At 43.8% G+C, this 12,875-nt stretch overlaps 1 protein-coding gene across 2 annotated transcripts in view; it reads right to left on the bottom strand.

The window, feature by feature from the left end:
* The window catches only part of LOC135509197 (inositol 1,4,5-trisphosphate receptor type 2-like), a 137,188-nt gene that overhangs the window by 107,147 nt on the left and 17,166 nt on the right, over positions 1 to 12,875 (bottom strand). For both annotated transcript variants that reach the window (XM_064929648.1, XM_064929649.1), the window contains exons 4-16: positions 12,680 to 12,766; positions 11,897 to 12,055; positions 8,804 to 8,902; positions 7,588 to 7,671; positions 7,153 to 7,299; positions 6,644 to 6,739; positions 5,131 to 5,184; positions 3,209 to 3,360; positions 2,763 to 2,862; positions 2,395 to 2,555; positions 1,780 to 1,921; positions 1,097 to 1,255; positions 417 to 589 (exon numbers count right to left, since the gene is read on the bottom strand). In XM_064929648.1, the coding sequence (XP_064785720.1) occupies positions 417 to 589; positions 1,097 to 1,255; positions 1,780 to 1,921; positions 2,395 to 2,555; positions 2,763 to 2,862; positions 3,209 to 3,360; positions 5,131 to 5,184; positions 6,644 to 6,739; positions 7,153 to 7,299; positions 7,588 to 7,671; positions 8,804 to 8,902; positions 11,897 to 12,055; positions 12,680 to 12,766 (1,613 nt within the window). The remainder of the gene's footprint in view (positions 1 to 416; positions 590 to 1,096; positions 1,256 to 1,779; positions 1,922 to 2,394; positions 2,556 to 2,762; positions 2,863 to 3,208; positions 3,361 to 5,130; positions 5,185 to 6,643; positions 6,740 to 7,152; positions 7,300 to 7,587; positions 7,672 to 8,803; positions 8,903 to 11,896; positions 12,056 to 12,679; positions 12,767 to 12,875) is intronic.

Raw genomic sequence — 12,875 nt, 5'->3', positions numbered from 1 at the left:
TTTATGTGGCACATTGTGCTTTATAGCCCCAGTGTGCATATCTATTTGTGGATCAAATGTGTGTGGGGGTGTGTCATATGCATGTTATAATTATGCAATAAAGCCCAAGGGTGCATGGTATATGGCCAATATATCACGGGTAAGGACTGTTCTTAGCAGGACGAAACGCAGAGTGCCTGGATACAGCCCTTAGCTGTGGTATATTGGCCATATACCCCCGAGGTGCCTTATTACTATTATAAACTGGTTACCAACATAATCAGAACAGTACAAATATATATTTTGTCATATCCGTGATATACGGTCTGATATACCACGGCTTTCGGACAATCAGCATTCAGGGCTTGAACCATCCAGTTTATAATGTGTGTTAGGTATAGTATTCATTCCTCCTCCCTGCTCTGCTCTGTCCTGACCTGGGCTCTCGATTGCGTCGCAGCAGTTTGACGAAGGTCTCAATCTCCTTGGCTGTGATGTGTTTCTCCAGCAGCTTGCGGTTGTTGTGGAGCAGAGCTGTAATTGTGTCCTCTGCCAGGATCTCATAACCGATCTGAGACTGCATGATGGAGAACTTCTTGGCTATGTACTCCTGGAGGGGAGAAGGAGACCAGTTAGTCGAAATGGATACCATTATAGGAATACATCTGGGTTGTGTATATGAACTTGAGATACTTCAACCAGCATACAATGGATCTTCATCATTCCCAAACACGACTGCCTACATATAAGCTTATATTATAAACTGGGTGGTTCGAGCCCTGAATGCTGATTGGCTGACAGTCGTGGTATATCAGACCGTATACCACGGGTATGACAAAATATTTATTTTTGCTGCTCTAATGATGGTAGCCAGTTTATAATAGCAATAAGGCACCTCGGGGGGGTTATGGTACGTAGCCAGTATACCACGGCTAAAGGCTGTTCTTAGGCACGACGCATCGCGGAGTGCCTGGACACAGCCCTTATCTGTGATATATTCGCCATATAACACACCCCCTCTGGCCAAATTGCATGATTATATAATATACAGTTATTGATCTTATTGACCAAGAAAGAGTCAGGGTTGCGAGTTGGACAAAGCTACAGTGCTACTAGCCTGGTTCTTGCGGTAGTCCTGTTGGGAGTGGCGCAGCACCCGGTAGCACAGCTGCAGCATGTACTTAAAGGGAGCGTAGCGCTGGTCCCCCAAGTCCTCCAGCTTCAGCATGGGACCCTCCCCCTGGTCCGTGAATGGAGCCTTCAGAATACCAAAAATCTGGAGAAAGCAGACAGCAGAAGAGATCAGAGACAGTCAAAATTACTTGATGATTCTGATTCTTTTGTTGTCCGTATCATCCCTAATCACAGTAACTACCACCGCCAGCATCATTACCACTAACAATGCTATGACAATGCTATTAGCACAGCCTTAGGCAGAATTTACTTGAATTATTCATCCCTACTGTGATCAGAGGGAGCCTGCTCTCTGCACTCTAATAAGTCACAGTGTAATGTCCATTGGAAGGAGACAGTGGAATTCACCTTCTAGCTTGGGTGACAGTCTGCTTCTGCGTTAGCCAATACGACTATGAAGTCAAAATAAATCTGCACACTTGTAGCTCAATTTTTACGTGTTTTTTAAGATACAAAAAGCTTCTCTGTCATCATTACCCAATATATTTGTTATGACAATGACAGACAGCACAGGAACCGGCCAAAGCAGAATCAGACTCAAGACCAAAGCTAGAGGATACTCATTTAGGTGATATTCAGGGAGAGTATGTGTATGAGTGAGTTGACCTGGGCTAGAATGTTCTGTTCCCTCATTAGTTTCTGCCTTTCCCTGTTGGGGTTGGAGATGACCACAGACAGCACGTCCTGACCGTTGTTGGGGACCTCGCACACAAAGAAGATCAGGTCCTCCAACAGCTTGGTCACAAACCTGGGAAACATGGGCCCGCAAAAGAACATTAGTTAATTACACAGAACACATTATCTGTCTGAGAGACAGTTATTTCAGACAGAGATTCCACAGAGAATGAGGAAATTAATACATGCAATAAAAATACTAATTGAAAACAGATTGAATTACATAGTATTGCACCAAATAAAGAGTGTAACCCTGTTGGCTGTGTCACTAGGGGACATATTGTAGCTCTGATACGGACTCTACCACGTTGTATTTTACTCAGGAGCTTTTCAATTGCACTGCACTGTTTCACAACGTTACTGGCCGTCAAATCCTTGCTTTCTTTGTCCTGGTTTACTCCATTTGACTGATTCTTAACTGACTTGCCTAGTTAAATAAAGGTAAAATAAAAACATTTGGTAAGGAGGAAGCAAGGATTTGCTGGCAAGCGACATTTCCAGACACAGCCAGGATGTCTTGGTTGTGTCAGCAGGACTGTGCTGTACCTCCTCTCGTTCTGAGCAATGTTGCCATACTGCAGCTTCTTCACGGTCGACTCCAGGACCTTGTTGGCGTCGTTGGCAAAGTCCAGGTCTCGGACCTCAAACAGGGGTACAGAGACAATAGCAAATGCCTCCTTGTCCTCCTTCGTAGGGCACGTGCCAATCTGTGGATAGAGGGAATTCAGTATGAAATTAACAACTCATGTACGGTAGGCTTATAGACTCAACAACAATCCCTCCAAACACCAGAATCAAACCTATGTCTAATAGTAACTTACAATGTTGAAAGGTTTTGGGGGAAAAGGTTGACGACATTGTGATAAGCACAATATCATAAGTGGAACTTAAACAGCAGGGGTGTAGTATTGGACCTTGAGCATGACGGGGCGCTCCTCCTCGGCGTCGATGGGGAAGTTGGTGCTGCTCACCCAGGTGTTGGTACATAGGTGTCTCAGCCGTACGTACGAGTTCCTGAGGGAAGTACCAGTGTGTTTGAAGTGTGTTTTGAGTAGTGCTGAGCGATTAACTGAAATGTCGTAGGGTCAATTACTATTTTTTTGTGAGCTCAATGCTCCGTTTCTCTAGAGAGAAATACTATCAAGCATGAGAAACATCAAATCAAGAACGAACTGTGGGACGTTGTACGGAGTTGTAGTTTTCAATAGGAAAATATTCAACCTAGTTCTAACCCACCTAAAAAAACACATCTCTTTGCACTAGTTTGTATATGTGTGTATATTGTTTCTTAGGATGTTTTCGAGATCTCTTCCAAGAGTCCTTGATATTTTTAAATGTGTTTTAGGGGCCATTGTCTGACCTGGGCACCAGACAGTCAGCCATCTGCAGCGTGGTGGCGTCCAGCTCAAACAGAGAGGCGATGTCGTTGCCATGGGGCACAGACACCAGGGTGCAGGCTATCTTCTCTGCAGCCTGACGCTTCCTCTTGGAGTACGCTGTATCTGTCTCCGTCTGCAGACAGACAGCAGACACACAAAGATGGATACCAAAGTTCTTGCACCTAAAGCATTCTCAATGCTAATGTCAATCTGTGCTAATGTCAATCAGCTTACATTATTACAATGAGATAGTGGATGAGGTTTGGATTGCACTGTGTGGATGCTGCAGACAGATAATAGGCCAGTCCTGGGAAGGTTAGCCGCTGTGCTCTATGCATGTCAATGGGAAAGAGCTCCTCTGAGAAACCCCTGTGCCTTATCACCTCCTCTCCTCTGGGTGACTCACACCATCCAGCAGTACATAACAGCAGAGCAGACAGAGGAGGGGAGACAGACGTGCTATCTCGCTCTCTCAAAGAGCACCCCCACACTCAGACGTTATATAAGGGGCCCACTGAGTGTCTGAGACGAGTTGGTGTTCTTGTGTGAGCGGAGGCAGAATACCAATGCAGAAGGTCGGCAAGAGGAGGAAAGTCTGTATTGTCTACATTGGGTACAGGGGTTGGAAAAGAATAGAAAAACGGAAAACAACATTTTTAAGGAAACGAAATGGAACCTGGAATTAAAGTGATCCATACTATACCAGAACAGGACAGTTATTTTAAAAGCGTGGGCACTGGTTAATAACGTTCCAGGCATTATTTTCTAGTCCCACAAAAACAACAACAAAGCGCTTATGCAAAGTCCTCACTCTGTCACTCAGAAACATATGCCAGTGTCTGCCTGCAAGTTAAAGATCTTTGCCAGTGTGTGAGCGCATGTTTAGGCAACCTGCCCCTCCCCCCCTTTGAATCATAGGCTACTGTACTGACGTTACAAGCCTAATTCACAAGATCGGGAGAATACTTTTTATTAGATAGAGAAGAATGGATGCATTTCTTCAATGCTAGTTTAGGATACTATAAGCCTAGTTATCAAGTTTCACTTATTAACTACAAAAATAGCGAGCTCAAAGGAAATGTAAAAGTTCCTCCGAGGAAGCCACTCCTCCTAGGTATAATTCTGTGGACATAATTATATAATGCATATCATAACAAGATGGCCAGCGCTTCAAGCCTCCTCTTCAACCCTCTCTGGCTCTCTCACCACCTGCAAAATTTCAGTAGCATCTTGTGCCATGGACAGACAAGTGTAGCCTATCACGCCTGTAAACAACTAGCTTGCCTGCTCTATCCACACTGATTGGTGAAGTCATTTAATGAGCAAAAAAAAGGTTCAAAAAGGAATGATATGAACCAATACTTTTTTTCTGCTCGGAACTGTAGAACGGAACAAAAAAGGGGGTTCTGTTCAGAACGAAACGATAATAATTTTGGTTCCAACCCCTGGTTGTGTATGTTGTGAGTATGTGTGCGCGTGCATGTGAGAGAGAGAGAGAAAGATAAAAAGAGAGAGGAAAGAAGGGAAGAAAGAGTTTGCATGTGAGCGGATGAGTCTGTTCTTGCTAGTGAGTGTAAAAGAGGAAAAGGTATTGCGTAATAGGAGTTTGAGGTGGTGTGAGAGAACAGAGGGCCCAGCAGGAGGCCCGGGGTTTGACAGGTACACTCCCTCTATGAATGCATAGAAACACACCCACAAAGTTTCTCTCTTTGCAAAAACACAGAGGATGCACAGTTCCCTAAGCTTTTGATCTACCCTTTACGCAGTACTGTTTGTAAAATCTCATCTAAGAGACCGTGGTCATGCATTGTTAAACACCAAACACACCAGAAAACTCATAGATATTTCCACTGATTTCAACCACATGGTATGAGGTCCAGACTAAAACCAGTGTTTCACTAACCTGATTCACCTCTGCTTTAGATGCCACACTTTCATCCCGGAAATCAGGGTTAATCTATAGAAAGACAAGAAAGTCAGTCAGTCAATCACTTTCTTCATCAACGGTAACATTTTCCTCACAGCCAACTATTCAGACCCCACACTCTTCCCAATATTGTCTGAGAAACTATTCTAGATGAACCGTTTGTTGATTGTGATTAAGTTGACAGATTTGATTCACTTTATTATCTCCTTCGGGAAATTCTCCTTGCAGTGCTGCACCTGTACAGCACAATGAAGGAGATTAGAGAGAGAGGGCCATAATGGTGATGGGTCGCTTGCGAACAAAGCTCTTTTTGAACAGATCTTTTTTATGAACTTAGGGAACCGAATCGCATCTGTGAAAGAGCTGTTCATTTCGCTCCTTGATTGGCATCCTGCTCTTGAGCTCAACGATTATAGTTAAGTGATAAAAACACTCTCTGAAGATGGTCATTTTTCACTGCAGGAACAATAGGTTCATGCTCAATTTTGCAGTGATTTCGCAGTAATCTAATTTCGTCAGGTAAAATGTATTTGAACTCACATTTCACATTCTGACATAATGGTAGGAAATGTGAAATTTGTCAGTTTTTTTCTAAGCACTACTGAACAAGCCGTTTAGGAACCAAATGAACGGCTCATTTTAGGTGAACGTAGCCAAACTATCCGGTTCACCATAAAGACTCGGAACACCCATCACTCGGCCATATAAATGGGAACACTGCCATCTGCAGCACGTCTGGAACATCAACATCTGCTCACTACAAGCCTGATCGTAGATGTATAATGCACAGAAACAGTCTGTAGCTAGAGGCCTAGCCAAATCCCAACTCCTAGGACTATAGTTTTCATGCCATACATGAGTAATCAGTAGGGTTAGCTAAAACACACAGTATTCAAAGAATCACAGAGCTGATATAGGATCAGTGTTTACTTTTAGATCATAATTAATAGGATTATATGGACAGAGAAGACCTGATTCTAGACCAGCACCCTTACAGCCTGACAACAGAGAGAGGACTGACATAAGAGACAACAGAGAGAGTACAGAAAGAGTAGTCTACACAGAAAGCTGCATTGTGGTCGGTTGGCATTTCTCTCAGTTTTATGTAAAGTAGGGATTAACCAACAGTTACAGGATGTTAACCGGAGTGGAAAACACCCACACATTGGCAATCAGTCAAGTCAGAAAACACTCAAACATGAGTTGGTAATTGCACATTTTAGTAAAAATGTTCCATCATATGATAAGATAAGTATTATCTTACATGGAATGTATTAGATTGTGGGTTTTTGGAAATGAAAAAAGCTATGAAAGTGAACAACATCCTGTATTACTGTACAAGATTAGTCATTCATGGATAGAGTATTTAAATGAACGGTATTCAAATTGAGCAGCAGAGTCAAAACACAATGAAAAGACAACCGATAACCACGACAACCGTTTGACACACAGTCAAAGAGAGAGAAGAGGGGAGAAGGTAACAGCCTACCTCTGCAGCCAGGTAGTTTCCAGTGGCCAGGTGTTTGAAGCGAAACAGGCTGTTCCATTGGCCGGCACCCCCTCTGCAGGGGTCGTAGTGCACAACCTGACATAGAGAGAAACACATTTAAAAACACACTGATCAACGAAGAAAGAGTTCTCAACATCACTCAGCTCCATTAATAACATCATAGTATGAGGTAATGTATTTGTTTACGAGGAAGACACTTGTTTAATCTCCCTCTGGGGAATTTCCTAATCAAAACAGGTTTTTCCACTAGTTCTACAAAATCAGGAGCTAAAATCTGAGCAGAGAAAGTGCTTGTAGCTCCGTCCCAATCCTCAGTTCTAAGTATACACTTGTTCACTTGACTTTGTTCAAATTAAAGGCAAAGGACTGGTGTAAGAAATATGGTGGAAACTAACCCACACCAATACATGTGTGGGGAGGAGTGCACGGGTGAACACTGGGAGAACTGGGACGGAACCATTGCAGTAGGCAAATAGTGCAGTAGGTACCTCTATTTCCCAGAGTGCTTTGGAGCTGGTGGCAGAGGTGGCAGACTGTCTCAGGGTGGTCCTGAGGAAGATGTGCTGCTGATTCCTGTATTCGTCACATGTCAAGAACTTCTCTTGTTCAGCGTGGAACAGACGCACCACATCACCCTGAGAGACGACAACATGGTTTAGCTGTTTGGGCTAAGAAACTAAATAAATACTTTAAAGTAACACTTGATTTGAGTTATCAACTGCGCATAAATTCATATAATTTAATTATTATAATCATTTGTGAAGCATTAAAAAAATGGTACTTTAAAATGTGGATGTGACAGCATTAATTCTTTCACCTAAGACGGAGAGCCCCCCCATCAACAACATTTCCATACAACCTCTGTCTGCACTGAAGGACATTAGGCGGACAGCATGTAGAAGAGGTAAGATAAAAACACTGACTCCTTTGAGGACGTCCTCTCTGTAGTCACTGAACTTCATGAACAGAGTGACCTTCCAGCTGGTGTTGCAGTTTACAGCGTTCACCTACAGAAAAACCAAGGAGAGGAGCAGAGAAGACCAACAGACTGTCATGACTATACCTGAATTATACACATCTTTTCAGAGCCTAAGATGGTTAACCATTCCTGCAACAATGTCAGTTCTGCAACCATGAAGGGACAATTTTTATGGACGGCGATAGTCGAAAGGTAGAGAGGGAGACCGATAGAGAAAGACAGGTTAGAGGTGGCATTTGTAACCCCATCGCCAGGGGTATGTATGAACTGTAGTCTGTCACACTACCACTAGACAAGATTCTTAAGGATTTGAATACCTACTGCAACCTAGTAGGTTTCCAAATGCATGTTATGGTATGTGTGTGTTAGCAAGTCGTTATGGTTAAAGGTTAGGATAAGGTTAGGCTATGGCATTCTAGCGAGTGGTTAGGGTAGGTTTACAGTAGGTTCAGGCATACTAGCAAGTAGGTAAGTTAAGGGTTAGGATAAGGATATAAAATAAAGACAATCCTAAACAAAAACAAGCCTAGATTCGAACCACTGCCACTCGCATCTCATGCGCTTAAAAATACAAACGTGCTGATCAGCAGCTCTTTGGGAGTCTTCAAAAATGTGACAATGGGACCTTCCGAGTGGCACAGTGGTCTAAGGCAATGCTAGCTGTGCCACTAGAGATTCTGGGTTCGAGTCCAGGCTCTGTCACCGTCGGCCGCGACCGGGAGACCAATGGGTTAGGGTCTGGGTTAGGGCAGCAGGGATGTCCTTGTCCCATCACGCACTAGCAACTCGTATGGTGTGCCAGGCGCAGTGCACGCTGACACATTGGTGCGGCTGGCTTCTGGGTTAAGTGGGCATTGTGTCAAGAAGCGGTGTGGCTTGGTTGGGTTTCGGAGGATGCACGGCTCACGACCTTCACCTCTCCCAAGTCCGCACGTGAGTTGCAGCGATGAGACAAGACTAACTATCAATTGGATACCACAAAATTGGGGAAGGGATAAAAATATTCACAATTAAAAATGAAAATGCAGGAATTGTTGGAGATAGCAAGCTGGGACAGAACATGGCCATCATCCTCCTGCACTGGTTTTCCATGCGGTTTTCCATTTTAATATCGTAAGTGCTATACTGTAGCTCCAATCAAATTGTTTCATGGATCTTACCTCCTTGCAGCCAGGGTTGTCTAGCAGCTCAATGTTGCTGGCGTGGAGAGGCTGCCCTGCGTTCACGGGCATCAGGACCACTTTGTCTCCCACCACCACCTAGGGACCAACCACAGCAGGTCAGGCACTAGCACACACATGATTACAAGTAGAGTAGAGTGAGAGTAGAAAATAAATACAAACGAGGCAGATGCCTATGGGACCTATCACAGGACAATGGGACAGAGGTATGAGACACTTCAAACAGCAAAGGTCCACAGTCACAACTTGTCCCATGCAAAGGGCAACTATCCATCTAGAGATAAGCATTCCCCGGAACAATGCAAATAGAGTGAGTGGACTTATTCTGTGTATCATTTTCAATAGTAGATGATCACAAACCATGGTCAAATTAAGGAAGTGAAGCATGTCGAGGGTTTATAGTGTATAGACATTCATTCACTCATACAGCCATGTGTGTGGTAGTGTGAAACGCTGAATGCAGTGTACTGTCCTGTGTGCACCAAAGTCTCAAACTGTACTCTACATTCAAAACACATCTCAATAAACAGAATGTAAATTGACAAAAATGGACAGGAGAAGAATTGTACTTAAAGGCACCCATTCCAATAATGACGTAGAATCTCTCTACACTTTACATACAAAAGTATGTTGACACCCCTTCAAATTTGTGGATTCTGCTATTTCAACCACACCCGTTGCTGACAGCTGTATACAAATTTAGCACAGCCATGCCATCTCAATAGACAAACATTGGCAGTAGAATGGCCTTATTGAAGAGCTCAAACAAGTCAGTTCATCACATTTCTGCCCTGCAAGAGCTGCCCCGGTCAAATGTAAGTGCTGTTGTTGTGAAGTGGAAACGTCTAGGAGCAACAACGGCTCGGCCTAAAAGTTGTAGGCCACACAAGCTTACAGAACGGGACCACCCAGTGATGAAGCACACAGCGCATAAAAATGGCCTGCCCTTGGTTGCAACACTCACTACCGAGTTGAAGCAACGTCAGCATAATAACTACTACTCTGGAGCTTAATAAAATGGGTTTCCATGGCCGAGCATCGGCACACATGCGCAACAGCTGGAGTGGTGTAAAGCTTGCTGCCATTGGACTGGAGCAGTGGAAACGCATTGTCTGGAGCGATGAATCATGTTTCACCATCTGCCAGACAAATCAATGTTTGGAGGATGCCAGGAGAACACTACCTGCCTAAATACATAGCGTCAACTGTCAAGTTTGGTGGAGGGAGAATAATGGTCTGGGGCTGTTTTTGGTTGTTGTTTTTTTTACCCCCAATTTTGTGGTATCCAATTGTTAGTAGTTACTATCTTGTCTAATCGCTACAACTCCCGTACGGGCTCGGGAGAGACGAAGGTTGAAAGTCATGCGTCTTCCGGTACACAACCCAACCAAGCCGCACTGCTTCTTAACACAGCGCGCATCCAACCTGGAAGCCAGCCGCACCAATGTGTCGGAGGAAACACCGTGCACCTGGCGGCCTGGTTAGCGTGCACTGCACCCGGCCTGCCACAGGAGTCGCTAGTGCGTGATGAGACAAGGATATCCCTACCGGCCAAACCCTCCCTAACCCGGACAACGCTCGGCCAATTGTGCGTTGCCCCACGGACTTCCCGGTCGCGGCCGGCTGCGACAGAGCCTGGGCGCGAACCCAGAGTCTCTGGTGGCACAGCTAGCGCTGCGATGCAGCTGCGCCACCCGGGAGGCCCTGGGGCTGTTTTTCATGGTTCGGACTAGGCCCATTAGTTCCAGTGATCTTAACATTAAAGCATACAATGATGATGATGATAGATGATTCTGTTCCTCCAACTTTTCCTGTCCCTCTCAACCCCTATTCATTGGGATGAATTGGAACGGCGACTGTGAGCCAGGCCAAATCAACCAACATCCGTGCCTGACCTCACTAATGCTCTTGTGGCTGAATGGAAGCAACTCCCTGCAGCAATGTTCCAACAACTAGTGGAAAGCATTCCTAGAGGAGTGGAGGCTGCTATAGCAGAAAAGGGGGGACCAACTCCATATTAACGCCCATGAATTTGGAATGAGATGTTCTACGAGCAGGTGTCCACATACTTTTAGTCATGTAGTGTATCAATCTATCTATAGCATTGCTGTAATCTAAGACTTCCAGATAATGTTAGTCAATAACAGTTAAAGGGCAACTCCACCACTTTTCAACCTAATTTTCATTATCTCCAGCACAATAAGAGTGTCAAGGAAAACTGCACATTTCTATGTTTTGTAGAAAAAAATGTAAAAGTTAAAATACACTATGATATTCCCGGTGACGTGGGGAACAAGAAAATCCCCTCCCTTGGGCTAGAAACCCGTTGCAGGTTTAGAAAAATCACACTGTGATGTCATCTTTTTAACCACAGATCATAGAAAAGTGCCGTTTTCACATATGTAGACACTGGTTTGGTACCGGAGATTATGAATATGAGGTTGAAAAGTGATGTAATGGCCCTTTAAGGGGAATAAATGGCAAATTGTAGAAGACTAGTGGAAATGCACTCACGTACTTACGTTTTTCAATGCTCAATGACTACATGCAAGGCTAGTGCTAACATGCTTTCACAGCAAGTCTCATGGCCTAACACACACACCATGCACTACAAACAAGAAGAATACCTTCCACCATAGGATGCTAAAGCAAAAGGAAAGGAGAAAACCAATCAAGTTATTTCAGAAGGATTAGACATCACTTGAACATAATACCAATCTAATTAAAATAGGAAATGTTCAATACTAAGACGGCCCCTAAAAACTTTAAATAATTATGAACAATACTGAGGTTCATCATGAGGTTTGGTTTACCATAACATATCTATGGTAAATTGGCTAGGAGTTTTCATTGCCGGATCACATGTTCGGGAAAAACTCCTGGCCCTATTTACAGGGTACATTCAAAGCACTGGCCTGTAGCAAGTCAGGTCAGGGCCCCTTTTCATAAAGCAGCTCAGTAAAAGTGCTGATCTAGAATCAGTTTTGCCTTTCAGATAATAATTAATAGTTAATAGGATTATATAGATAGGGTGGCCTTGAACCAAGATCAGCACTAAAAAGGGGTACCTACATTATCCCCCTCGCTTCGGAGTTTCCAGAAGGGCTGGATGTAGAACCAGGAGCCCTCATTGCCAGCTGGGTCCAGAGACACACGCATGGCGTTCTTCTCCAGCAGCGCTGGCAGACGCTTGTTCACCGTCAAGTACTTGTTACTCTTTATATGCAGAAGCTGAGGGGAAAATAAAGGGGGCCAATTCACAAGGCCACATCTTACACAAGGTCCATGGTTCGAATCCCACCCCAAAACCTAACTCCAATCTTAACCAATCACATTTCTTTATTGCTAGGAAACAGTTACCGAAAGAAATTGGTACTCTTTTTTTATTAAAGTAAGAGTTAGGGCAAGTTCATCATTTCATTTCACCAATTCAAAATCATTCAAAAAGTTTCCCATTTCAAGACAGGTAATTTAAATATTGACTTTAACATGAAATAAGCACACAGATTAAAACATGAAAAAAGCTGTATCTTTTAACAGCAAAAGACTGGACCTGACCAAAACACTTATTTTAATACGGCTGTTTAAACCACAGAGGCCACAAACCTTGGGAAACCACACAGAACAAACCTGCACTAAATTGAATATTGAAAATGACACAAGCTTAAATTACTCTGTGCCATTCATCATTTGGGCTGACAAATTGCCTCAATGGCAATGTGAGGCACTAGAGGCCAGACTACAAACAGAAAGGCAGCCTTGGTGACCAAGTGAAAACAAACACAAGGTTCCTGGCACAACGCAAACAGAGATATAGCCTCAGATAAGAGGGAGTTGTCTGTCGTTGGCTTTTACCTGGATGACGTTACTGTACTTTACCACCTCTCCCAGCAGCTTCTTATTCTCCGTCTCGTTCTGCTTCTGTTCCAGTTCTGCTGCATGCTGGGACATGAACAAAAACATGTTTGGGACTGATTACATTGCAGTCATATTGTGCAGTCACTGATCTAAACACATTGCATTTCAAATGACTACTTATGTGATCAAGATA

Source organism: Oncorhynchus masou, chromosome 22 (assembly GCF_036934945.1).
Source record: "Oncorhynchus masou masou isolate Uvic2021 chromosome 22, UVic_Omas_1.1, whole genome shotgun sequence".
NCBI lineage: Eukaryota > Metazoa > Chordata > Actinopteri > Salmoniformes > Salmonidae > Oncorhynchus > Oncorhynchus masou.
This window is presented reverse-complemented; position numbering and strand designations above follow the sequence as displayed.